Source organism: Mustela lutreola, chromosome 12 (genome assembly GCF_030435805.1).
Source record: "Mustela lutreola isolate mMusLut2 chromosome 12, mMusLut2.pri, whole genome shotgun sequence".
In the NCBI taxonomy this organism is placed as follows: Eukaryota; Metazoa; Chordata; class Mammalia; order Carnivora; family Mustelidae; genus Mustela; species Mustela lutreola.
The window spans coordinates 37,062,160-37,087,913 of record NC_081301.1 but is presented as its reverse complement, the minus strand read 5'-3'; the positions used below and the strand labels follow the sequence as shown (position 1 = coordinate 37,087,913).

Sequence of the window (25,754 nt, the reverse complement as noted above, 5' to 3'; positions counted from 1 at the left end):
TCTCCCGCGGGGCCGAGGCCTACCCCACTCTTCCCCAGTTCTCCCCACCATTTCTCACCTCAGTGGCTTCCCAGGTCCCCCTCGGTCAACCATGTCTGAAGACAGAAGACAATGCCGACAGGAGAGCCCCAAGTTGGCGGGCGTGCTGTCAACTCACCAGCTTTTGAGGCGCCGGCCGGGCTGCATCCCCATGGTAACGCCACCAAGCGCGGGTTCGAACGCCCGCGCCGGTGCCCGCGCGCCGGCAGCCCCGCCTCATCCACCAATGGGCACCGGGGAAACTAGTTGACGTATGAGTCCTTCTTCTCCAGAAGACCAATCAGGGATCCGAGGAGGCAGTGGGCGTAAACTCTCAAACTGCGTCTTTCAACCAATCGAACCTCTGAGTGAGGATCTCGCGAGTTCTAAGTGAAAGTATGGCATCTTTGAGGCGGGTGGAGGGGCCTTCTGCCCTATCCTGTTGGTCGCTCTAAGCGCTACCGAACCTTCGGGATTGGTCGTCGTACTTCCCCTTTTCCGTTCAAGGCCTGCCTCCTGCGGCCCTAGGCTTTGGGTGAGTAGTCTTAGAGAGGGCCCCCAGGGTGCTCCTCTCCGCGGAGGAACTGAGAGTTGGAGCGGTGGGAATCTGCAACTGAATAATTTCCCGTCGCTGCACCGTCAAGGGTGGACGCATCAGGCTGTCACTGAGGCGTGGGCTGGCCAGGCCCCGGCCGCTCGCAGGACCTTAGTTTTCCTCTGTGTCCAGGGAAAGGGGGAGGGTTATGTGGCTCTGAGCTTGCTGGCCCCTTGCTGATGGTGATGGGGTGGGACATCGGAATTCCAGAATTCCGAGGTTAGCGACCGGCGGCCTCAGTTTCACTTTGTTGTTACCCTTTATACCCTGTCTACTTTCCAGAAGAGAATTTGTATTTTTTTTTAAAGATTTTATTTATTTGACAGACAGCTCACAAGTAGAGAGGAGGAAGCAGGCTCCCTGCTGAGCAGAGAGCCTCCATGCGGGGCTCGATCCCAGGATCCTCGGATCATGACCTGAGTCGAAGGCAGAGAGGCTTTAACCCACTGAGCCACCAGGGCACCCCGAGATTTTGTATGTTCTAATGGCTTCATCTGTTGAACTGATGATATGGCAATTATAGCAGTAGTTAAAAAAAAAAAAAATCACACGAGAGCCCCACCACCTAAAACAAAACTTACTTTTCCTTTGCTATGGCCTGGTTTGGCACCTATGTATTTGTTATTGTATCTCTGAAAGAAAGGAGAGAGGGAGAGATAGAAAATAAACTGAATGCAATCAAATAGCCAAATGTAAAACGCTAATACAGCGTCGAGGTTAAGAGCAATAATGTTGGAAGTTAGGCAGAGCTGCTTTCCTTTTTCCTCTTCTGCAAAATCGTGGTAAAAGGTTGTTGTGAAAATTAAGTGAAATAAGGAAAGTAAAGCACGTGGCACAATGCCTCAAAAAATGGTACCTATTACCTTCATAATAGAAACAAATATAGTAGCTCACAAGGCCAGTAGACTTAACTGCAAGTACCCAATTTAGCTTAGAACTTGTCAGAGAAATAATAAAGGCAAACCATTTTTCAAAAGAGTGGAATTTCTTCCTAGTACTTATATTGAAAGAAGTGTATCTTGTAGTATTTTATGCATAAGGAATATAATGGTGTGGTGAGCAGTTTTGCTGGAAATATGAAAAACCATTTCTTGATTCAACTATCAATAGAAGGTAAGAGCGTGCCAGAAGCTTCCTGATGACCTTTGATGATAACAGGGGTGAAAGTGACTCATATATGCTCTGTACTTCTGATATGTCAGATCCTATGTATGTGTTTTTAATTTTAAACTCTACAACAATCGGGGTGCCTGGGTGGCTCAGTGGGTTAAGCCTCTGCCTTCGGCTCAGGTCATGATCTCAGAGTCCTGGGATCGAGCCCCACATCGGGCTCTCTGCTCAGCAGGGTGCCTGCTTCCCCCTCTCTCTCTGCCTACTTGTGATCTCTCTCTCTGTCAAATAAATTAAAAAATCTTAAAAAAAAAAAAAAGAAAATAAACTCTACAACAATCATGTAAAGTAGAAGTTACCCTCATTTTACAGATTGGGAAAATGAGCCTTAGAGAAGTATTTTGCTTAAAGTAATATAACTGTTGAATTAGGGAGCTGGGTCTTTCTCACTGCAAAGCTAGCCCTGTTTTTCCATGTTTTTACTCTCTGAAGGAGGATAAAATCCTTTGAATACCAGATGCACAGGCAGACTACCCAAGTGGAGGGAGGTGACTTGCAGATGTTTCTACGGTGGGAGCAAAACCTTTTTCCAGTGGTTAATTTTCACCTTTGGAAATGAAGAGATAGAATGAGATGATCCCTGAGCATCATTCCATCCTTTCATTCACCTTGTGGGTAGTCAACAGCATTTCAAATTCATCTTTTCCCAAACAAATCATTAGCTTACTTTCTACTCCCTGTTCCACCAACTTCTCTAGTCACCCAAACCAAACAACCCCCCTCTCTCTCTCTCTTTCTCCCTCCTCCTCCCCCACCCCTCTTCCTTGGACAATGAAACATTAGATACTGTTGGTTTTCTCTTTGAGATATCTCTCAAATTCATCCCTTCCTCTCCTTTCTCCGGGTCTCTGCCTTAATTTAACTCTGTATTATTTGTCATCTGGACTGTTGTCAATAAGCTTGTTAGTTGGTCTTCCTGACTGCAATCTTCTAATCTATTCTCCACCTTCCTTGCTGTCCCAATGTCTTTTTTTTTTTTTAAGATTTTATTTTTATTATTTATTTGACAGAGAGAGAGACACACACTGAAAGAGGGAACAGGAGCAGAGGGAGTGGGAGAGGGAGAAGCAGACCTCCCACCAAGCAGGGAGCCCAATGTGGGGATCGATGTGGAGCTTGATCCCAGGACCCCAGGATCATGACCTGAGCTGAAGGCAGATGCTTAACGACTGAGCCACCCAGGCACCCTGCCAGAATGTCTTTGTAAAATGTCAGTCTGACCATATTGCCAGCCCTGCCTAAAACCAGTCAAAAGCTACTCCTCATTGCCAAAGAATATAAACTAAACTGTTATCATTGGAATGTCATTTTGTTCTTAAAGGTCTTTGCCCACACTCCTCCCTTTGCTTGGAATGCCCCTTGCCTGCACCGTTATTCTGCCTGGTAAATTCCTAGCCATCCATCAGAATCCTTATGGGGTGCCCCTTTGACCCAAAGATAGTCACTTTTTTTTTTTTTTGCTTCCTTTCCATCTTACACATACCTCGAGGGAGCTCAAAATAAACTGGCAACTTGTCTAAGTCCCTTCCACTTTCATGAGGCTGTGAACCCCTTAGAAAGTGGGGCTTTATAATGGCTTCATATCCACTCTTCAATCCTGTCACACTGCTTGTCAAGTGGGACACACTCAACAGATGTTAGATGAGTAAGTAAATCCCTTCAGGCTCTAATATTAGAATTCCCCATGTTTGCTTTCTAGAATTGTACAGCAGATGGCACTAATAGGCCACTTAACAGATCCCCTTTATGAGGAATGATTTCTGTTCCAACCTTGTCTGACTTTGGCCTCATCCTAGAAGCCAATATTTATGCCATTACAGGTGAAATCTCCTGTTTCTGCCCTCAGCCAAATAGTAAAGATAGCAAGATGACTCAGCAGGTTGGTTTCTATGAGAAAAGAGAGTGGCAGATGTCCAGGAAAAGGTCCAATTGAGAGGGCATTTTCTTTGTTTCAATTTATTCATAGTAGTTGGGAACTTTTTCCTTTTTCTCTTTTTGTCGTTGTTTTTATAAGAAGGAGCTTTATTCACAAATGGGCACCTCATTTCTGTTCAATCCTTTGCAAGGGAGGGAGTTGGAGAATCAGAAAAGACCATTATGATGTGGGAAGAGAGGGCAAACCGAGCAGTCAGAGCCGCTTATTTGTAGGCCGGCAGAGTTGGCCTTCCTCCTCACGGTGGAGTGGCCTCAGCAACTTTCCTGGATACCAGCACGCTAAATTAGTTGCTTGTGTGCTTGTCCAAGGCTGGCATTTAAAGGTATTCCCATCACTTGGTTCTTTGGAACCCCCAGGCTACCTGATACGGGTTTTGAACATATGATAGAGGTTCCTTCTTCCCAGAGAAAAAGCAGAGGACGCATAGAAACTCTTATCAGATAGGCAAAGTTTCGGGGCCTCAGGCTATACTTTACCTCTCCAGGGTCAACTCTGGGCATCAGGACCTTCATCTATACACCCTCCCTTCTTCCTCCGCCCCAACTAAAACTGGTCCTGTAGAAAGGATTCCAGCCAGGTACCTTAAAAATCCTCAATGCAAATATAGATCAAAGACTGGGAATTTCAGAACTGGAAATAATTTTATAAATTATTTGTGTGTCCTCTCTCCGGACCATTTGTGCCCTAAGGCCTGCTTTTTCATCTTAAGCAGAACTGAGGAAGGGGGAAAAATACACACTTTGGAGTTAGGCTTACTTGGGTTCAAATCTTGCCATTCACAGGCTGGCTATGCGCTTGGGCTACTATTTTAACCTTTTTGAGTCCTAGTTTCCTCATCCAAAACTGGAGACGATCCTGCTTATGATGAAGATTTGTCTTAAGCATTTAAAATACACAGGTGAAGAACCTGGCACAGTGTAGCTGGCCCAGTGGGGACGCTTCATTGATAACATGGTGGCATGAAACCATTTCTGCAAAAGGGATTTTAGATTATAAGGAACACGCTGAGAGGATTTGGGGAGGTCTTTCTGTATCTAAAGGTATATTTGTGAGGGCTTTGGGGGCTGAGCTATGCTTGCAGTTGCACACTGATTAATTTGATGAAAACACTGGAACACAACATATCAGTACAGCCATTTATCTGTGAATTATTTTTTGGCACCTAGGTTCTGAATCTCCTAAGCTGTAAGGGAAATGTATATTTAGAGAAAGGCAAGAGCACTTTTCCTTAGCTTCTGGAACCTTCTGATGACATTGAGGAGTTTTTTTGTTCAGGGTTTTTTTTTTTTTTTAAACCACCTAAGGCACTTTGCCACTTTTCTGAAGTGTGAATTGCCTGCTGTCAGCCTGGAGTTCTCATCTCTGCAATCCTGGCTGCAAGCACATTTGCATATTGGATGCTGTGTTCTTTAACCCCCTGAGGTTTGAATCCACTTGGAGCATGCGTGATGTGTGTCTGTGTGTGTGTATGTGTGTGTGTTTCTCTATAAGCTGGCTCCTTTCAAACCCCAGGACAGTTTCATTCTTGGTCTCCAGAGAAACAGAAAACCTACAACAATAGCTCCATTGACTTTTATGTAAATGGCACTCTTCAGGAAAACACTGGGCTGTTTCCCAAAATCCCAGAACATACCCTGAGCATTTGTTTGAGTGGGATGTGGGGAGAGTGTTCTGTTGAGTCCATGAACATCTGTTGCAAGCTGCTGTGCTGGGTCCCAAGGAGACAGAGTGCGGAGTCTGGCTCTTCCCTGCCAAAGGTACAGACTGAGACTTACCAGACTAGGTATTATGTTTGTGCTGGCTTTGTACTGTGTCCACTTGGCTAAGCTGGAACTGTGTTTCCCAGGATTCCCTTCCTATATGGTTCCAAGTTAGGGTCAACCTCAGGAAAATTGTGTGCAAGATTTGGAAAGCTGAAGTGAAGTAGCAGCCAGCACACTGTGAAGGACAGAACAGGATACCAAGCATGTGCAGTGCCTCCCTTTGGATGCTGTTGTGCTGGTTCACCTTATTGGTGCCAGGTAAAGCACCCAGGCCTGCAGCTCCCCAACTCCTGCTGAATCTCCTCCTGCAGATAATCTGGGCCAGATGAACATTTAGCTGTATGGCAAAAGGCTCCAGCTCCTTGAAGTTACCCACGTTAATGAGCTAAGAGATGGTGAAAGGAAGTCACAGGTTTTGATTTGTCCTCAGGAGTTCTACTTGTCCTCATAGGATCTGGTTTGTCTTCACAAGTTTGTTTCCTTGCCTTCCTCCACTTCGCATCCAGACTCCCTTCCCCCTTGCTGGCCTTGCTGAAATAAAGAGACTTCAGCCTCAACACCAGATGCAGAGGTGACAGAGTTGCATGGATTTCTCCATCAACTTCCATAATTGCACAAGATCTAATCCCTACACTAACTCTTTAATTTTCTCATAGTGTTCTACTTCTCCGATCAAACCCTGCAGAAGTTTATTCAAGGCATGTTAAAGGCCCAGAAGATGGAATTATTAGAAGCCAGAAAGCTTCACAAAAGAGCTTTCTTCTGTGCTGCTTTTGAAAGCATGAGTAGGAAGTAATGTGAATGGGGGAAGGGGAGAGATTCTAAAGAACAGCTGGCTCAAGCCAAAGGGTAGATAAGAGTTTTGCCTTTCTAGAACGGCTATCCTCTCCATGGGTCCTCAGCATAGATAGAAAGTGGACATCTAATCCTAGCTCTTGATTCTAGCTCTTCTGGTTCCATTGAGATGAACTACTGGTTCGTCTGGTTCTTAGATGTGGTTATCCCTATGCATTGGTATCTACTGAGATACATTTTTGCTAGATATGTCCTTGTCACTATCCTAAGGTTCTCCCCCCATGGGAAAATATTGGCCTGTTCCTCTCTTTCTAGTGGTTCCACATGGCCACCCCTCAGGCCTGTTTTTCTTGGCCCCCCATCCAGGTACTTTTGTTTTCCCATGGTGTATGGGTGATGGCAATGGTGTACAGCTCTGGGGCTTCCTGTCCCAGGCAGGGCACTGCCCTCTAGTCTTAGATCCCTAAGCTTATCTAGGAATCCAGCATTCATTCCATGAGACTCTACACAAAGCAGGAACAAGGTGCCCTTCATCTGGAACTTGCTAATACTTAATGAGCATTTTGATAGGAGGGCAGGGGATCAGGTGCCTGTTTTTACCTGAACCAGAACCAGTAATTTGAAATCTTTGTCTGCCAGTTCTGTGGTGACAGGGTGTTGCTTTCTGGTTTCCAGAATGGGAAAAGTTCTTGGCATAAATAGGGAGACCAGGAAACTAGAATATAATGTTTAAAAAAGCCTGCTGCTAAGGGCATCTGGGTGGCTCAGTCAGTTAAGTGTCTGCTTTCCACTTAGGTCATGATCTCAGGATCCTAGGATTGGGCCCCATGTGTGGCTCCCTGCTCAGTGGGGAGTCTGCTTCCTCTCCCCTCCCCTCCCTGCTCATGCTTGAGCGCGCTCACTCTCTCTCTCTTTCTCTCTCAAATAAATAAATAAATAGATTTTTAAAAAGGCCTGTTACCAATTTACATGTGAATTTTTAAACAGGATTGTGTTATACATTTTATGCTGAACCAGATTTTTTTCACTTGTCTGAAAGTATATCTGAAAATCTTTTAAGAGCAGCACATTTGGCTCTACCTTATTTTTTTAAAAGATTTCGTTTATTTGAGAGAGAGACAGTGAGAGAGCAGGAGGGAGGAACAGAGAGAGAGAAGTAGGCTCCGGGCTGAGCAGGGATTTCCCAGACGTGGGGTTCTATCCCCAGACCCTGGACCATGAACTGAGCAGAAGGCAAACACTCAACCAACAGAGCCACCCAGGCTCATCTTGATTGAGTAACAGCAAGGGAGCCATGGAGACAATCACCTCCAGCTCCAGCGTGCATCAGCTCTGCTATCTGTCCACCAGTGCCTTCTTTGGCCTTGGAATCGTACAGATGAGGCCCAACTGATTTGAATCTTTTCCTGCCTGGCCCATTGTCCTAGGCTTTTGCTACATTTGAGACACCTTATTTTCTTTCAGTCCTGCCATCCCACCTCGGGGCCTTTGCCCATACACTGTCCCCTCCACCCTGAACACACTTTCTCCCTCCTTCCCATTGCCAACTTATCTTTTACTACTCCTTACTTCTCTGCTCAAACATCTCTTATTCCAGGAAGCCTTCCTTGATCCCTCAGACAAGGTCAGGTTACCAATCGCACATTTTTCCTTTGTAGCACATTCCTTATTGGCGATTATTTTTTAATCTGCTTAATTACTTTTAAAATCTGCCTCTTCCAGGGCACCTGGGTGGTGCAGTTGGTTAAGTGTCCAACTCTTGGTTTCAGCTTAGGTCATGATCTCAGGGTTGTGGGATCAAGCCCCAGGATGGGATCTGAGCTCAGCATGGAATCTGCTTAAGATGCTTTACCCCTTCCTACCCCCTGCCAGCTCATGTGCACGTGCTTTCTCTTTCTCTCTCTCTCAAATAAATAAATCTTAAAAAAAAAAAAAAAATCTGCCTCTCTCATTAGAATATAAACTGCTTAAGAGCAAAGGCCTAGCACAGTACTTATTACATAGTCAGTACTCAATAAATATTTGTTGACTGAACCAATGACATTTTCTTTAGCAAGGCTTACATAAGAGATCTTCCATATTCTCTGTTACCTTGATGACATGCCCCCTTCAGATGGTGCATTGTTTTTTCACTGCTGCAGATATTCCTGCTCTTCTCCCTTTCTGTCTTTTGTTGGTAGTGGTGTTCTTTTCTGAAATGGAAAGAAAAGTAACTGAAATGGAAGGAAGTAACCACTTCTCCCTGGATGGGAAAGAGTCACCTGGGTGGCTCAGTCAGTTAAGCATCTGCCTTCAGCTCAGGTCATGATCTCAGTGTCCTGGGATCGAGTCCCATATCGGGCTCCCTGCTCACAGGGAGCTTGCTTCTCCCTCTCCCTCTGCTCGTGCTTTCTCGCTATCTCTCTCTCAAATAAATAAAATCTTTAAAAAAAAAAAAAGGGACCTAAAATGAAAAAGACTAAAAATTTTCAGTCTTTACTGAATTGCTGATTGTAAAATTAATATTCTCTGTGAACTTCCAAACGATACAGAGGTATAGGGACTAGCAAATGAAAGTCTTGCCATAATCTTATCCTCCAGAAAATACTATCAATAATGTGTATCCTTCCAGACATTTTCCTATGCCTATTGAAACCTACTGGGTGCTTTTTAGATGCCAGGCACTGTTTGAAAGCTTTACAAAACTTAACTTTACAAAAGTTAAGTCATGTGATCCTCACCGCAACCCTTTGAGGTAGAACTGTTACTATCCTGTCTCACAGCAGAGGAAACAGGCTTAGGAGCTAATCACACAGTGAGTAAGTGGCAAAGTCAGAACTTAACCCTAGGTTGCAGAGTCACACTCTTGACCACTATGCTAGTGTGCTTCTCACTGGTGGGAAAGAGACTTACTACTGTGTGTGCCTTTTTGTACTTTGCATTTTGTACCATGTGAATGTATAACATTCTAAAACATGGATAAAAGACTAAAAATAAATAACAGAATGTTTTTAGTACACAATATACAACATCAATAACAAAAATGTTTTTAGTACACCAAGCTCCCTTTCCTAAGTGATCCCTCAGGCCATCAGAAACCCCATCGTTGGAGTCTCTGTCCCTCAGACTCAGGCTGGAGGCTGAGGGAAATGGGATCATGGGTTTGAGGATGATGTTCTTCATCTCACCCATTCCCAGCATTTCTCCAGATTCAGTGGGTTTGCCTCTGAGGATCTCTGGTCTCCTAAGACACACTTGCCAGCCCTGAGCGGTAGAGGGCAGGGTCCTACCATCACTCACAAATCAGTCCCTGATTTCTAGTTTCCCCACACTGGTCCTTGGAATGCTGCCTTTTTCTGTAGTTGATGAGGTCTCCATTAGCTGATCTGTGCTACTCCCCAGCACCAGAGGCTGCCTCCAGGATGGATCCTCCTGGCTTGTTTTGTTTTTAAAGATTTTATTTATATGACTGAGAGAGATCACAAGTAGGCAGAGAGGCAGGCAGAGAGAGAGGGGGAAGCAGGCTCCCTGCTAGGTGGGGAGCCTGATATGGGGCTCGATCCCAGGGCCCTGAGATCACGACCCAAGTCAAAGGCAGAGGCTCAACCCACTGAGCCACCCAGGTGCCCCGATCCTCCTGTTTTGTGTAACTTCCTAATGTTTCCCATCTTCTTCATTAAGTCCTCAGATAGACCATGGCCCTGAGAGCATGTGGCTTGATCATCTTCCGAAGATGCCTCATTCCCACGGTGGACAAACCTGCAATTGAGTTTCTACTACTGCAGGCATCAGACGGCATTCATCACTGGACTCCTCCCAAAGGTGCAAGGCAGAAGGGTTGGCTCTCGAGAAAGTGCCAAGCATTGCTTGGAAAGCTACCCTATCAGGCCCCCCATAAAGCTTACATCCCAGTGACTGTGCAGTAGGAGGGGGTAGGGTGGGCAGGAGCTTTTGATCCTTTCTGACATACAGAAAGGACCTGACATGCCAGGTCGGAGCTGTAAAAACAACTCTGAATCCCAGGGCAGAAGCAGCTTGTGTGTGTGTGTTTCACAGGAGTGCCAGCCTTTGTGGTAAATGGCTGGGTAGGAGAAAAGGCCTTGACCTTGGGGTCAAGTCATTACTGGATTACAGGTCAGGAGCCCTGAATGAGCAACCCATTGAGAAGGGAGCAGGGACTTGAAAGAGGAGTGCCGTGGGAGAGGGGTGAACAAGGATCCAGCATTGGAGGAAAATAAGGAAAGGGGAATAGGAAATAGACTTTGCACATTTGCGTTTCACTAAGGAGAAATAAGGTGAAAGAGAGGGACAGAAGTGTCACAAATACTATGAATAGGAATGTTCACACTTGTCTCCTGATCGCCAAAGTCATATTGCATAGTACCCCTCACTGAAAGATTTCAAAGGACCTCTCTAGATTTTGTCCTGCTTGGGCCTGGAAAGATGTTATCAAGTTCACACTGCTGGGTAGAATGGAGCACAGATGCTGTTGGCAAGGGCATGTTCACAGATTCCCCACATTTCTGAGGGCAGATGGGGCACCAGGATCAGTATCACCTCTCACCACCAGCACCCCTTTCTCCCCGCCCCCCATGCAGTACCTCTCTGGCTTTGTGTACCCACTACATGAGGTCCTGTACAGAGAAGATTCCCTAGAAGCCAGGAACTAGGTTAGGTTTTTAAGTCCTGACTCCTGGTTGCTTTCTGTGGGAGCTTTACAGCAGCCCCTCTGGCTCAGGGCACTGCTATGAGAACCCTGAGAAGGAGGAGAGCTAGAATATAGGCCTGTCCCTGAACCAAGAAGGGAAGAGCTAACAATTCCTGCTCCCCAGGAGCTCCTGAACCAGGAGGCCCCCAGCAACTCACTGGAACCATGTGTTGACAGAGGCTGCCAGACCCCTCCCTGTCCTTCTTGGCCCCTTCAGGCAGGCTGAGAATTTGTGGGGAGGGCCTAGAGGCAAAACTACGGGCTGCTCCCAGTCTGCAGAGCTTCAGGCTCTCCTAGAACAGTTTCCTGGCAGCTGTCTCCTTGGGTTTGGATCTTGCCAACAAATTTTCTTAAAACTGGCTCTCAGCTTGTGTCCTTAGTCTGCGTTCCCATCAGGAATTTCCCTGTGAAACTGGAATCTGGCCTTGCTCAGTTAAAAAGATGAAAACAATTTGGAAAAGCCTTGATAGCTACTTGGAAACAGCTGCCGGTGCCGCAGTGCAGGGCTTGGAGCCTGTCTGTTGGCCCTGGGACTTCGGGGACCAACTAAGACAGTGTTAAGTCCTCACTGCAGATTGTAGGCAAAGTGCTCCCTCTTCAGCCAACTCCTGTCTGCCAAGAAGGGACTGCTCCTCCTTCAGAAAACCAATTTAAGGTCTCCAGGGGAAAGGTCTCCCTGAGAACATGGGATGAGGAGAGCTCCAAAGGATAAGAAAGCGAAGGTCTGAGGGAGGCCATCTCTCTCACCACTGAAGAGCCGTCTTCTAGACCAGACTTGCCAAACACATGGTCTGTTTAACCCTCTGCAGAGAAGATGGGGTGCGGAGGAGGACTTGTCCGGACACGACCCACTCTGTGCCCCACTCCTAGGCATGTTAGGATATCGCCCATCTCTAGGCCCCCTTTAGCCTAGCAATATCTAGAAAAGTCAGCAAAGACCCATCTTTAAATCATCAGACCTGCGAATTCCACCTTTGCTGAAGATTATCTCCTGCTCCTTTTCCTCTTGTTTCCTAACCAGGCCATGTGGAACCAGGAGAGAATGACTTGGAAACAGCCTTGCGGGAGACTCAGGAGGAAGCAGGCATAGCGGCAGACCAGCTGACAATCATTGAGGGCTTCAGAAGGGAGCTCAGATATGTGGCCTGGGAGAAGCCAAAAACAGTCATCTACTGGCTGGCCGAGGTGAAGGACTACGATGTGGAGATCCGACTCTCCCGAGAGCACCAAGACTACCGCTGGTTGGGGCTGGATGAGGCCTGCCAGTTGGCTCAGTTCAAGGAGATGAAGGCAGCTCTCCAAGAAGGACACCAGTTTCTCTGCTCCACAGCATCCTGAGCTGACCAGAGCGGAGTCATTTACCTCAGGAGGATCCTCGAGGGCCTCCCGAGATGAACACTGTCACCTCTGGGGAAGGTTGTGTGGGTCTTGGGCTCAATGTAGCCAAGAACAGATCGCTGAATAAAATCAGCTGAGAACTTTCAGAGGAGAGCAAACAAAAGCCTCAGCTGGGTGCAAAGAAGGCAAATGAGCAGTTTAAAAAAAGAAGTCTAGGCGCTGTAATGCGTTCTTGTATTTTATAAATTTCAGGCAGCTTCTCTGTCCCTCTCACCTGTTGTCTTTATTTCTTGGACTCTTGCCCGTGGTGGGGAGAAAGAGTGAAATGGAGCTCTGACCTTAGCAAGCGGGAATCCTGTGTCCACACACTGTGCCCCAGAGAAGCTAAGGGAGGAGTCGGGGAAGAGCGAGCAGACACTGCCAGGGTGGCTCTCCTGCCTGTGGAACTCCAAGCACTCTGAACCCAGACCACCAGTGTCCCTGCGACTTTGTGGCCTGTAGTCGGACAGGATATACAAACGAGTAGGGCCAGATTGCAGGAGCTGGGTGTGTTCTACTCTGATGCATCCTCTCTCCAGCACCAGGCGCGTATGTTGTGGGTGCTCAGTAGGCACTTCCTAAAATAGAGACCCAAGGAATTTGCGACATATCCCAGGTCACAAGGGAGACAGGAACAGACAACTCTGGACCACCGGGCCCATGACACATGGACCCCAAATTCTCAGCCCAGTCCTGTCTCCCAGGGTCATCATGGACCTGGTCAGCATGACTGAGGTCACCGGCAAGAGGTATGCCAGGCCTGAGGGACTCTGCTAGACTACCCAGCAGTCCTGTCACTCTACCTGGGCACTTCTGGCCTGCAGCTGCCTTTTGCGCCCCTAGCAAGCTCTCATCAACGACATTTCTTTCTACCTACTCCCTTTCTCCAAGTCCACTGTAAGACCCAGGGGCGAAAGATTTGGGTCTCAGCCCTGTTTTCCCTTGCTACTAGGGCTCAAGGAATGCAGGGCAGGTGTGAGACCCTCCAGCTCTTCCAGGAGCTGTTAGCAGAGGGATTCATGTGGATTTTATTAGAAGGTTGTTGCCCAGTGAAGTGCAGAATGTTGGATGCGAAAGGGCATTGGCGAAGGTCAACTTGGATTACCAAGGTCAAGAACAGCCACTCCTGAAGGAAGGAGGGAGAAGTCACCCAAGTCTTTAGCAGGCTTCCAGATGTTTTCAGTCACTGGTTCTCCGTGCAGACAGGGCAAAAATACTAGCGAACAGGATCTTGGAGCACTGCCAAGGACCTGAATGGTTTTGTTCCTCACCCCTCTGAACAGTGCTCTCTGAAGGAGGCCTGCTGCAGGAAGTTTTTGGAGCTTAATGTTCTCTTTCCAGGCCAGCAGGGACCACATCCCACTGATTTAATAAATGCCGGCTGGGCAGTGGTGCCAAACCACAGGCTAGCTGCCTCCTAACAAGGGCTGGCCAGCCCCGTGCTCTCAGCATGGGAGGCTGTTGAAGCTCAAGATGCTAAAACCTTATTCGTCAGAGTTGGAAGGGACCTGGAAAATGACCTAATTTTGCTGCTCATTTTTTATAGCTGGGGAAATGGAGGCTTAAAAAGGTAGAGGGCAGGGCGCATGGGTGGCTCAGTTGGTTATGCATCTGCCTTTGGCTCGGTCATGATCCCAGTGTCCTGAGGTCAAGCCCCATATCAGGCTCCCCACTCAGAGAGGAGCCTGCTTCTCCCTCTCCCTCTGCCTGCTGCTTCCCCTATTTGTGCTATGTCGAATAAATAAAACCTTAAAAAAAAAAGATAGGGGCACCTGGGTGGCTCAGTCATTAAGCGTCTGCCTTCGGCTCAGGTCATGATCCAAGGGTCCTGGGATCCAGCCCTCATCACGCTCCCTGCTCAGCAGGGAGTCTGCTTCTTCCTCTCCTACCCCCCCACCACTTCCCGCATGCTTGTGTTCCCTCTCTTGCTGTCTCTCTCTCTCTGTCAAATACATAAAGTCTTTTTAAAAATTAAAAAAAAAAAAAACACGCAATTACCTTGGTGAGGGGAGCCCCATAAATTACATTCGTCTCATCTCTGCAGGAAGGACTCCCAGCTGGGTGGGACCAGGGCCTGTGGCGGGAGGTGGGTGAGGCCGGAAAGTGGAACTGAACGGGACGTGCCAGCTGACTGGGCTCTGGCAGCACAGCCACCTTGCTTCTGGCCGGCTCACCCCGAGTGCGGGCCCAAGACCACAGTTTCCCCTCAATCTCAGGCCCTCCAAGCTCCAGAGCATGTCCTCCTGGAAGCCTTCCCTAATCCACCTCCCGGGCTATAAATACCATCCTGCTTCCCAACCTACACCTGAGAGGCTCCTCTTGGAGCTCCAGTTGTTTTCCCCAGTGCCGCCTCCACCACCCGAGGGTGAAGAAGCGTTTACCAGACTTATCTTCACCAGGGTGCGCTCTGGAAAACTAAAATGCCCTCTTGACTCTCAGACACACTACCTGACACTCCCATAGTATGCACTTCTTTGCTGAATTGAAGACCCAAAGGAATGAAGTTATAATGGTAGTTTTGATGGTAAAATTTCAACTGAAATACATGTGCAGGTATGAGACCCCCACCAAGTGGGGCCCCCATGTTTGGGGAGCAGAGGCTTACATCTCCATTGGTCCAGACTGTGGCCCAACCTGTCCCTTCCCTTCTAGAGGAGGACTGTGTCAGGCCCGCTGCTGCCCCCTCCAGGTTGTGCTATAGGTACCCAGTGAGATCAGCTCTGTGCCTTACTCCATGTTTACGCCCCTCCCTTTCCTTTCCCCTCCCAATTCATGTCTTGCTGGGAAAAGGGGGCTAAGGAGAGAAAAACAGCATAAGGATACAGAGTACAGAGGCTCAATCTCTTCCTGTTCATCAGACTGGGAATTCTCAGGGACAGGACCCCCTCTTCTGTCTTTTCCCATTCCTCATCCAAGACCAACCCCAGCCAAGCTCAGGGCTTGTCACTTAAAGCCATGAATTCTCCCATACCCTGATGGGTGAAGGAGTCAAAAAGTATAAATTTCCAATTATAAAATTAGTAAGTTACAGGGATGTAATGTAGAGCATGGTAACTATTGTTAAAAAAACTATTGTGTATTTGTATGTAGCCAGGAGAGTAGATCTTGAATGTTTTCATTGCAAGAAAAATATTTTTTTTTGGTAACTATGTATGGTGATGGAGGTTAACTGGGCTTACTATGATGATCACTTTGCAATACACAGAAATATCCAATCATTACACTGTACACCTGAAACTAATATAATGTTATATCAATTATATCTCAATATAAAAAAAGGTCAGCCTCTGCTTTCCCCTATAATCCATTAAAACGGTAAAGTACATTAAACTTTTTTAAAAAAGGATTCTCCCTTCCCCTCAAGCTGCTGGAAAGATTCTTGGTCATGATGAAGTAAATAACCAGCCTTAAGATAAAAACCAGGTTCTTCCTTGGGAGCTGGGGTGTGTGCCAGAGAAGGGAGGGCGTCAGCTGAAGTCCCACTGAGTTGGACAATGGCAGGAAAGGAAATCACCCAGTTGCCACTGCGGTTTTCTTCAAGGCTGGGTCCAGGCACGCCTCGCCTTGCAGGGATGGGCCATGCAGCTGTTCCCAGAACAGAAGACAGTATTTCTTCAAATGCTTTTCAAAATATACTCATAAGTATGTGTGTGTGAGTAAAACAGAAACAGAGGTATGAAAAGTATTCAGATATTAGAGGCCTTGAACATCAGAGCTTAGATATTTTCCTAAGTGATTTGATTGAATTTCAGAAAGATTTCCTGAGCTTCTATGTGGATTAGATTGAAGGGTCCAAGAATTGAAAAGGTTAGGAGGGCATTGCCATGGTCCAGCCTAGAATTGGTAAGGGAATGAAGAGGTCACCATTAGCCTTGGACCTGAGGAGGGTAAAGCAATCAGAAACTTGGTGAGGGAACCAGCAGAAGACTTTCTCTGGAGCCACCCAGGGTGAGAGACATTTTACGCAAATTTTGAGGAACAAGGTAAAGACCCTCAGAAAACTCACATCTTGGGCTTAAAGGGCATGGGTAGGGTTCAGCTGATTCATATGGTATTAGAAGGGAGACTAAAGTAGACTCTCAAGGTACATAGGGTCACAGAATAGGGGCATTAGGCCCCAGTTCCAGATTTCCTGAACTTCTCCATTACCTCTGGAGGAGTTCCCATTCTCACATATCAGTCCCCATCAACCAGCCCAGGAGTACAGGGGAGACAAATGAGAAATCCTGATCATACAAGGGTGCTGGAAGTCCCATGGAATAGAGACAGTCTTCCCATCCATATGTGCAGGGAGACATAAATTTGGAATGCACAAGAGGATGGGGCAGAGATGGGGTGGTGGATAAGTCTGAAAGGGGCCAGAATAGGCGAGATGTAGTTTCCAGCCCAGTTCCCTCACCTACCCCTATCTCCCCAAATTCAGGAGTTACCACTTATTGAGCACTTACTGTCTGCCGTTTTTGCATAAATTTTTTTACATACAATTTTTGCATAAAATTTTTTTACAGGCACATCTCAATGAATCCTAGAAGTTCCATTCAAAAGATGAAGATACTGGGGTGCCTGGGTGGCTCAGTCGGTGAAGCATCTACACTTGATTTCAGCTGAGGTCATGATCTTAGGGTTGTGGGATGGAGCCCTGCGTTGGGATCTGTGCTGGGCATGGAACTTGCTTAAGATTCTCTCTCTCTGGGTGCCTGGGTGGCTCAGTGGGTTAAAGCCGCTGCCTTCAGCTCAGGTCATGATCCCAGGGTCCTGGGATCGAGCCCCACATTGGGCTCTTTGCTCGGCGGGGAGCCTGCTTCTCCCTCTCTCTCTCTGCCTGCCTCTCTGCCTATCAAATAAATGAATTAAAAAAAAAAAAAAGATTCTCTCTCTCCCTCCCCCTCTGCCCCTCCTCTTCTCTCTTTCTCTCTCTCTCTCTCCCTCAAAAAAAGAAAAAAAAAGATAAAAATAAACATGCAGAAACCAAAGCTCAAGAGATTGGTTAAACTGGCTTCAGCTTGCACAGAAAGCTGGAGGGCCATTCAAGTAAGAGTTATTCTCTCCAGCCACTTAGGGAACCTCTCAAGGCCCAGCCTCGGTATTCTGCCTCTCTAGTCACTTCACAGCCTATAGGCCGGTGCCAGAGCCCCAGGAGGTTCATTACTGAGTACTGATTGGTGGATGCTCTTGACAAAAAGGAGAAGGATGCTAATTCATTTACTCACCGTCTCCTGCAGACCCAGGAATCCTAGCTCCTGACATCTCATCTTCAGACAGCTCTCCTCTTGCCTTTTTCCTGGACCACAGTGTCCCTTGGGTCACAAACTTAGAGCTCAGCTGGGTGTTATATACCAAAGTTTGGGAAAAATTTGTCACAGGCAGGCTCAGAGGAAGCCAGTTGGGCGACGAGCTAGGGCCTGGAAAGATCCTTGTTATTTTTGTGCAAACCCCCTCAAGAAACAGCATAACAGGATAATAGCTACCTTTTATTGAGCACCTACTCGTGCCAGGCACTTTACATACATCAGTGCTTCTAATTCCCACAACAACCTGGGAGGTAGGCATTATCATCACCATTCTACATATGAGGAAACTGAGACTCAACAAGGTTAAGTGGCTTGCTTAAAATCACACAGCTTACAGATGAGAGTGGTAGAATTAGGAGTCAACATGGACTTCTGAAAGAGCCCCAGAACTTTCATTAGGTATGCTTCACATAAGGCAAAGAGAGGGGGTGGAGGAGTGGGCAAGAGGATGCATTCTTTAGGAGTTAAGGGAAGCTGAGCCCTGCCCTGTTTCCCACCTCCCCACTTTGGCAAGCCATCTCTTCCTCAGACTCAGCTGCGAAGGCAGGAACAACTCACTTTGGCTGAGGCTGCTCTTAGAAAGAGAAAATGGCTTAAATGAAAGAGCTTACCCTGTACGGGTATTTACAGGTGCTGACATGCCGTGGAGCTCCCGTGTGGAAGCACACCACCACCACCAGAAGAACAGTGCTCCCTTTTAGGCCACACTCCTGCCATGTATGCAGGGAGTGAAGCAGCTGAGAGATCTTGAAAGGGTTGTTTATTTCCTACTATAGTCCCAGGGACATTAACCAGGAGGGGGCCAGCTCAACAATCAAAACCTCCAATTTGCTCCCTGCCCCCTCTTTCCAGGCTTATCCGGTTTCAAAAGTGTTGTGTTTATTCCACAGATTCAGGAAAACATGGTGCCTGTCTGTCTCTCTCTCTCTCTCTCTCTCTCTCTCTCTCTCACACACACACACACACACACACAGTTTCTTGAGTTAAGGCACCATGTTTGGCCTGCATGGCCTTGCAAGTCTTCACCTGGTAGGCCATGGCCCTGGCCCAGGGCTGAGCCCATGTGTTTACATAGATGGGTTAAGTACAGTGTTAGGAGTCTCTTCACAAACAAGGGACAACAATGATGGCTCCGTGCTCTGCCCAGTCTTCCTGTCCTCTGGGATGGGACCGCCTTCCTCCTTGTCTGCTGCCCAGACGTCTCCATCCCATCTCCCTAGCTGGGATGGGACCAGGTCAGCCACACTTCAGGTCGCTGCTGGGAACTCTGGGCTTGGCTTCCAACATCAAGAACGTGTCCTTCTAAGTGTAGTAGGGGGCTATTTTGGACTTTAAATGGGATCAGGTCCCCACTTCAGAAAGGCAAAGATGGCCATTCAGGCCAGGATGGAGGGTAAAGTTTCTTCTTGTGCTTTTAAAACACAATCATGTGTAACAGGAAGAGAGCTGATATTTTCCTTCTGGGTTCTCTTTCACCTCAGGAAATAGGTTTCTGCAAAGTGGAGTGAGTGTGGAGGGAAAAACGTCTTTAGGATTGAGCCTTAGAATGGGAAGTTGCTTTAGCACCCCCTCCACCTGTCCCCCGGGGCTGGCGGGAGCACATTTCTGTCAGCACCTGCTTGGTGGATGGTGCAGAGGTGGGGACTTCCTGGGGATACACAGTGTGGTTGTGATGGAGGGCTAAAGGCCTGCATGAAGGCAGGGGCTAGGGCTGTGGGGTTCCTAGGTCCTGGGCTGGGTCAGGATGCCCAGATGAAGTAGGCGACCTCGTCCAGGTCGACCGGGTAATCGGTGAGCAGCACTGGGGTTTTGTCAAAAAGCTCGCCCTTGTAGCTGCGCCACTTGCCTGCAGGCAGGTAGACGTCTCGCTCCTGCTTGCCCGGCTCCAGGACTGGCGCCACCAGCAGTGTGTCTCCGATAAGAAACTGCGAGTCGATGCGGTGTGCCGTCTCATCACCGGGCGCAATCCACCAGAGCGGACGCACGATGGGGTCTCCTGTGTCAGTGACCTCACCAGCCAGCTCCAGCAAGAGGGGCGCGACAAGCGAGGCCCTCAGGGCGGCAAACTTGTGTGCAATGGCCACCACTTCGGCATCATATTGCCAGGGTGGGACCGAGAATTGCATGGCGGGCATGAAGGCGGCCACCTCCAGCCAGCGCACGTAGAGCTCGCGCTCAGGCACCTCGCCACCACCGGCTGTGCGCTCAGACACTGCGTTGCCGCCCACCATATCAGGCAGGATGAACGGGTAGCCCAGCATGCTGACGGTGAGCACGGCAGGGATGAGCGAGCGCAGCCCCAGATCATAGCCCCACACAGAATCGCGGTCCACTAGGCGGAAGAAGCATGAGATGTTCTGTGACTGGTAGCCCACGCGGACCTCCGCCAGAGAGAAGAAGGGCAGTGCCATTTCGGTGTAGCGTCGGCTCCATACACTGGGGTCGGACAGCGGCCTGTAGGTGCTGAAGTCCCGTGGCAAATAGCTGACTTCGCCTGCGTCAAACTTGAAGGAGGCCACAGCATAGCGCGAGCGCAGCCGCCGCAGGTGCCCCTGAAACCAGTCTCGAGCCTCCGGGCGTGTGAAGTCGAGCACCGCGCCGATGCCATTCCACCAGCGCACAAGCGCGGGCAGCCGCCCGGTGGGTTCGCGCACGAACAGCTCGCGTTCCACTCCCTCACCAAAGCAGGAGGAGTTGTAGTTGACAAATGGGTGAACCCAGAGCGTGACACGAAAGCCGGCATCACGCAGACGGCGGAACATGTCGCTGGCATTGGGGAACTTGGCCTCGTCGAAGTCGAAGTCTCCGTAGGCAGGTGTGTACATGTCGTCTATTTCCAAGTGGCTGCTGTTGAATCGGTGCTGGCGGATCTGCTGGGCGAAACGCTGCACTTTGTCCTGGTCCACCGCACGCCCGTACAGCACCCACGTGGACCAGATGGGGTCCCGGAAGGCCTCGGGGGCCGGCACTCTCGAGGGCTTGTTGAAATAGCGCCGCACCATGTATTTGTGGATGGAAGTGACGTCAGAGCCGACGCACACGCGGTAGCTGAGCTCTGGCGCGGCAGGGCGGCCAGCAGGTGGCTTGTAGGGCGTGTTGTGGTAGCGTGCCTGCAGACGCAGCGAGCGCTCTGTGCTGTTCCAGCCCAGGTGGAAGGGCACTGAGTCGTTGACCTTAATGGCAGCTGCACGCGATGACAGCCAGTAGCGCTCGAGGATGCCTCCGAATGCGGCGTCAGAGGAATAGACATCGCTGGTGACGAAAGGCTGCGGCTCCTGCTGGCCCTCTAGGCGGATGGGCCAGTGTTGGGTCCTCATCTCAGCACCGCCATACCAGTGAGCAGCTGCATCGCCCAGAAACATAGCGTGTTCCACCTCGCGCCCTGGCGCCGCCTCCTCCCAGCGCACGCGGTAGCACATGACTGTATCCTTGGGCCTCACAGTCTGGATGAAGAAGTGCAGGGGGCGCCCATCGGCTGTGCAAGAACAACCGAGGACTGCGCCGTCGCGGCTGCAGGAGTCGAGGTCCAGCGCCCCTGAGCGGAAGGCCAGGCGGAAGACCTGCTCGCCCTTCTGGTTGCGGATTGAGAAGCCGCCTCGGTTGAGGTCCAGCAGTTCGGCACGCAGGCGCTCTGCTTTGCGTAGAGAGGCGCTGTAATAGCACCAGGCCACCACTGCAGCCAACACCAGCAGCAACCCTAGTACCACGGAGCCTAGTAGTGGTTTCAGCTCTTTGGAGGGCTTGGGCTTGGCGGGCGAGAAGTTATCAGGCAAGAAGGTGTACATAGCTGCGGCTGCGATGGCCTTGGAGCTCTTATGGTCCACGTGGCTCCCAGGGCGGCGGCGGGGGTAGACGTGGCTCTTCTCCTGAGGGTTCTGGGGCATTAATCCCCAGTTAGGGAAGGAGTGGGCAGTGGGACCACCTGACAAAGCACATCTGAACCTGGACTGCCTGATTCTGAAAGGGGAAGAGAGATGTAGAACTGAGGTTTCTCATTCCGTAGTATTTCCCTTTGCTGCATCAGAAAGAGGTGTATATTTTGGGAAGGTTATATTACTGGGATGTAAGGTCTGGGCATAAAGGCTTGACCCTTACCAGGACCATCTATTTGTGTCTAAACCACTCTTCCTGATGAGCATGAGCTTTTGCCAAAATTAGGACTCTGAATGGAGGGGGCAGATGGCATGCCTCCCCATTTTCCTGGTGGAGAAACAACCCAGACAGGGTCAGGGAGCTGTCTAGGATTACAGAATTAGCCAGGTAGATCATGCCTGGGCCAGTTCAGGCTGAGGAGCAGGCAAGGGGTCTGGAGAAGGCAATGGTGGGAGAGGGCAGACAATCCAACCAGCTCTTTAAGATCTTTAACAGGGCAGTGGGCTGGTTTTCCTGCCCCTGCAGGGGGAGAGGAGAAAGGAACGGGGAACATTTTAGGCATGGAATTTAATCTTTAGTCAAAAGCCAGATTAAATCTGGAGATTAGAGAAGATACCCAAAGCCAGATGCAGTCATGGGCCTGGTTTGGAGAGAGGCAGGGTTGGGTTTGTTCATTAGGGCTGGGGTAAAAAGTTTAGCATGGGGGCCATGGTGACTTCTCAGATCACTCTCTCTCTGCTCTCAAATTCCACCCTGTTCTCAGCAATTGATCACCAAGTCCATTTCTCTGCCAACCTTCCTGCTATTCTCTTGGCAACACATTTATTGGCTGGCTACCTCTTGGTTTTGTCTCCACTACACAGTCACTCTCCTTGCCCCTGCCCTACTTTGGGGCACTGTCATTTCTCCCATGTATCACTGCAGTACTTCCCCAATAGGCCTCCCTGCTTCCACCTTCTTTTGCCCCAGTGCCTTCTGCTCACAGCAACTATGGCAATCTTTTTAAAGCACTTATGAGACAATATCTCTTCCTACTTTAGAGAGCTGCTCATGATCCCTAAGTTTAAGTTCAGAAGTATAAGCTTTGCAATTGAGGGTCAAGGCATGATGTGGTCTCATCTGCCTTTCTGATTCCATTTACGACCAGGCCTATCCTATGACCACCACGCTTATTCTTTCCCTAACCTAATTCCTTCAGCCATCTGCTCTAGGAACTCTCACCTACCCACATTGAGCCAAGGTCTCTCCCCCACCTATCAGCTCTTCAAGGAGTGGATACCTGCTACTGCACACATAGACCCTCATATACTGTATGTTAAACATATGACTGCAAAAAAACCCCATAGATTTTGGGGGAGGAGGTGTGTGTCCTAATCTGCTGCCCAAGGCCACTGACCATATCTCAGCGCTCAGGGCAGTTCAACAAAGAAATAGCACCAGCCAGGTATACACACAGATATACATGCTGCCAGCCAGGTAGCTGCCCATCTGTTCCATCTGGGAGGAAGGAGAGAGGGAGACTGGCAAACAGTAATTAGCCTCCTCCCAGATGCCAGTGTCTGTCTCTAAGTCCTCAGCTACTTCAAAGAAGATGCCAGAACTCTCAGGGTTCTTACGTCCCCCACCTCTCCCATGAAGAGACTATCATCAAGAATGACAGGTGCAGTGTGCCTGGGTGGCTCAGCTGGTTAAGCGACCTGACCTTCGGCTCAGGTCATGATCCCAGGGTCTTGGGATTGAGTCCCACATTGGGCTCCCTGCTGAGCAGGGAGTCTGCTTCTCACTCTTCCCATCCCCTCCACTCATGATCTCTCTCACGCCAATGAAGAAATAAAACATCTTAAAAGAAAAAAAGAATGACAGGTGCAGACCAGAATTTTGATCCCAGATGTCAATATACAGCTCACTACAATTTTGTCTCAGAGCTTCATTCTTTGTGCTCCTTCTCTCTAAATCTCTAAGCTGGTCAGTTCCAGCTGGAACAGCTGTCTGGAACAGCCTCTTACTCCCTGCCTCTCATTCCTTCCATTCCTCTATTGCATCCCCATACCAGTGTACAGGTTAGAAACTAGGTTACAGGTTAGAAAAGGCCTCCTGCAGAATGCACACAAGCTTTTAGCTGATGCCCTCAAGCTAAGCAGAACCCAAAGAAGGCCTTAGGTGGCCCAGGCCAGACTTGCCATACATTTATATTCATTCATTCAGGACAAACAAGGCTCCATTCAGGGCACTGAGGGAATAAGGGAAAAGGGTCCATATCTGAAGAGGACAGAGAACACCTCATCCTCGAAACTTTCATGCTAAGTCAGCTCATGTCATGACACTGGGGGCATGGAGAGGCCACCAAGATGACCTCAAAAGCCATTTCCAGTAGGTTCTGAGAATCTTAATGTTCTAGGCTTCCAAGGTTTTTTGGTGAAGGACAGGGCCTCACAGTCCTGGGAACCCATTCCATGCAGGCCCTGTGTTGGTCTCCCTGTGCCACCACAGCATCCAACGCTAACAATAATACTGACCAAGAGGCATAGCTATAGTGCCTAGTCTACAGAGGAAGAAACTTGTCCAAACAGAAAAAGAAACCTAGGTGGCAAGGTTGCCTAAATCCGAAATCCCAGCTTAACTCTCTGCAGCACAACTTTTAGGAGATGAGAGATACAGGTCTGACTAGCAGTCTGAATGCAGTAGAGGAAAGGAACTCTGTGGGTCAGAGGGTGGGACAGGCGCCCCATCAGGTGGATGTGTGCATAGTAAAGCCTATCTTCTCAAGGGCTGGTGCTGCTGCTTGCTCCAGAAAGGCTCCTTGGGGTGGGAAAAGGGCAATTTTAATGGCATCTCTACAGGGGCTGTGGAGGAGGAACTGTGATTCCCGTGTTAACAGCGCGAGAGACCCCTGTAATCTGCCGGCTCCGTCATCTGGCTAACCACAGGGTAATGCCGGCAGGTGGGGTCTGCCCTAGCCAAACCTTTTTCCCCACTTGACACTCAAGCTCGGTCTTGGCTGACAGGCCCCAAAGCGGGGAGGTCATGCCAAACTGAGTCGTTTGTAGAACTCAATTCCAGGGAGGGGGGAAATGTCAAAGGTAACTCGATCCAGCCCATCTTCCTGCCCTCCCCAAGACGGGATCGGAGGGATCAAGTGACTGCGCCTACAGCCTGGAATACTCCACCCCCACCCCAGCGCTACAGCTACAATGTCCGAAGGGACAGACTGAGGTCAAAGGGCCGGCGGCCCGCTGGAAACCGCGACTTGAGGAGGGGCCAAGGTGTCCAGGCTCGTACCCCCTACTCATTCAGTAGGAGCGAAAGTTCAGGAAGTGTGTTTTCTCAGCAACCCCCCCAAGGTCCTCCCGCTGGGCTCACTCACGGCAGTGACCCCAGAAGTGGGGGCGAAGGGAGGCTCCCGAAGATTCCCTCCAAGCTAGCGGGAGTTCAGCTGCCACGGCGCTGCGCGGGGCGCTGCTTAGCTGGGGACAGCTGAGGCCCTCCTCAGGACCCGCCCTTTTGCTGTTCGGCCACTCCCCGGTCGTTCGGTCTCACTACGGGGCTTGGCGTCCAGCCCCGCCCCTGGCGCTCGAGCCCTCCTCCCACATTGTCACGCGGACTTGAGGTCCCACCCCTTCGCCCCCACCTTTCTCCCACTCTTCTGTGCCCACCTCGGAACCACTCTGACCCGCCACTAGCTGGGTTTCTCCTGGCTCCGCCCTCTGCCTTCAGGTCCGCCCTCGCTGGGCCATTGCTCACCGCATGCTGGCGGGTCTCTTTACTAGGTCTTCTGGGAAATGTAGTTCTGGAGAAAGGAGCAGTTGTAGAGTGTTGGGGTTCTCGCATCTCTAGGCTAAATTTGGGATGTGTATGAGGAGCGAGGGAGCGTCAGGGTAAAGGGGGCAGGGCTGGCTCTTGGATTCCTTTCCCTCCAGATTTGGGCAGGTGGAGGCCATCTTTGTATAATACTCTCATTAAGCTCTTTATGCGGAAAAAGTTTCCCACATGGAGAAAGTTCTCTCATATAGAAAAAGGGTGGCAGAGTTCTGGAAGAATCGCAGAGGCTCAGTACAGGGTGGATCCAATCAAGGACCCCATGGAAGCAGCCTAGTTCCACCAGCCAGAGGCCCAAGTTGTCGGTTCCCACCGGAACAGACCGGTAGAGCCTGAGGTTGGGGACCTCGGTATTTTGCATTGCCCCCTTTGGTCTCCCCTCGCAACGCACACCCGGTGGTGACACCGTTAGAAATGCCCATGCTATAGTTTG

At 49.4% G+C, this 25,754-nt stretch overlaps 3 protein-coding genes across 7 annotated transcripts in view; 1 reads left to right on the top strand and 2 right to left on the bottom strand.

Moving 5' to 3' along the window:
* The window catches only part of KIF24 (kinesin family member 24), a 91,885-nt gene extending 91,482 nt beyond the window's left edge, over positions 1-403 (bottom strand). For 3 of the 4 annotated variants that reach the window (XM_059141937.1, XM_059141938.1, XM_059141935.1), the window contains exon 1: positions 59-403. In XM_059141937.1, coding sequence (XP_058997920.1) covers positions 59-93 — 35 coding nt within the window. In that variant the 5' untranslated portion in view covers positions 94-403. The remainder of the gene's footprint in view (positions 1-58) is intronic. The other variant, XM_059141939.1, reaches the window with a different exon arrangement.
* An 18-nt stretch (positions 404-421) lies between these two features.
* NUDT2 (nudix hydrolase 2) lies at positions 422-12,575 on the top strand. Its single transcript, XM_059141962.1, has 3 exons — positions 422-553; positions 9,938-10,078; positions 11,986-12,575. The coding sequence occupies exons 2-3, from the start codon at positions 9,952-9,954 to the stop codon at positions 12,300-12,302; spliced, it is 444 nt and encodes a 147-aa protein (XP_058997945.1). The 5' UTR covers positions 422-553; positions 9,938-9,951; the 3' UTR covers positions 12,303-12,575.
* A 5,224-nt stretch (positions 12,576-17,799) lies between these two features.
* On the bottom strand, positions 17,800-25,427 carry MYORG (myogenesis regulating glycosidase (putative)). Of its 2 annotated transcripts, none has more exons than XM_059141944.1 (2): positions 25,159-25,427; positions 17,800-21,589 (listed from the first exon to the last, which is right to left on the bottom strand). In XM_059141944.1, the coding sequence occupies exon 2, from the start codon at positions 21,514-21,516 to the stop codon at positions 19,372-19,374; it is 2,145 nt and encodes a 714-aa protein (XP_058997927.1). In that variant the 5' UTR covers positions 21,517-21,589; positions 25,159-25,427; the 3' UTR covers positions 17,800-19,371. The 2 variants fall into 2 exon arrangements, with proteins under 2 accessions (XP_058997927.1, XP_058997926.1); XM_059141943.1 differs by lacking the exon at positions 25,159-25,427 and adding an exon at positions 24,870-25,095.
* Between the last annotated feature and the right edge of the window lie 327 nt (positions 25,428-25,754).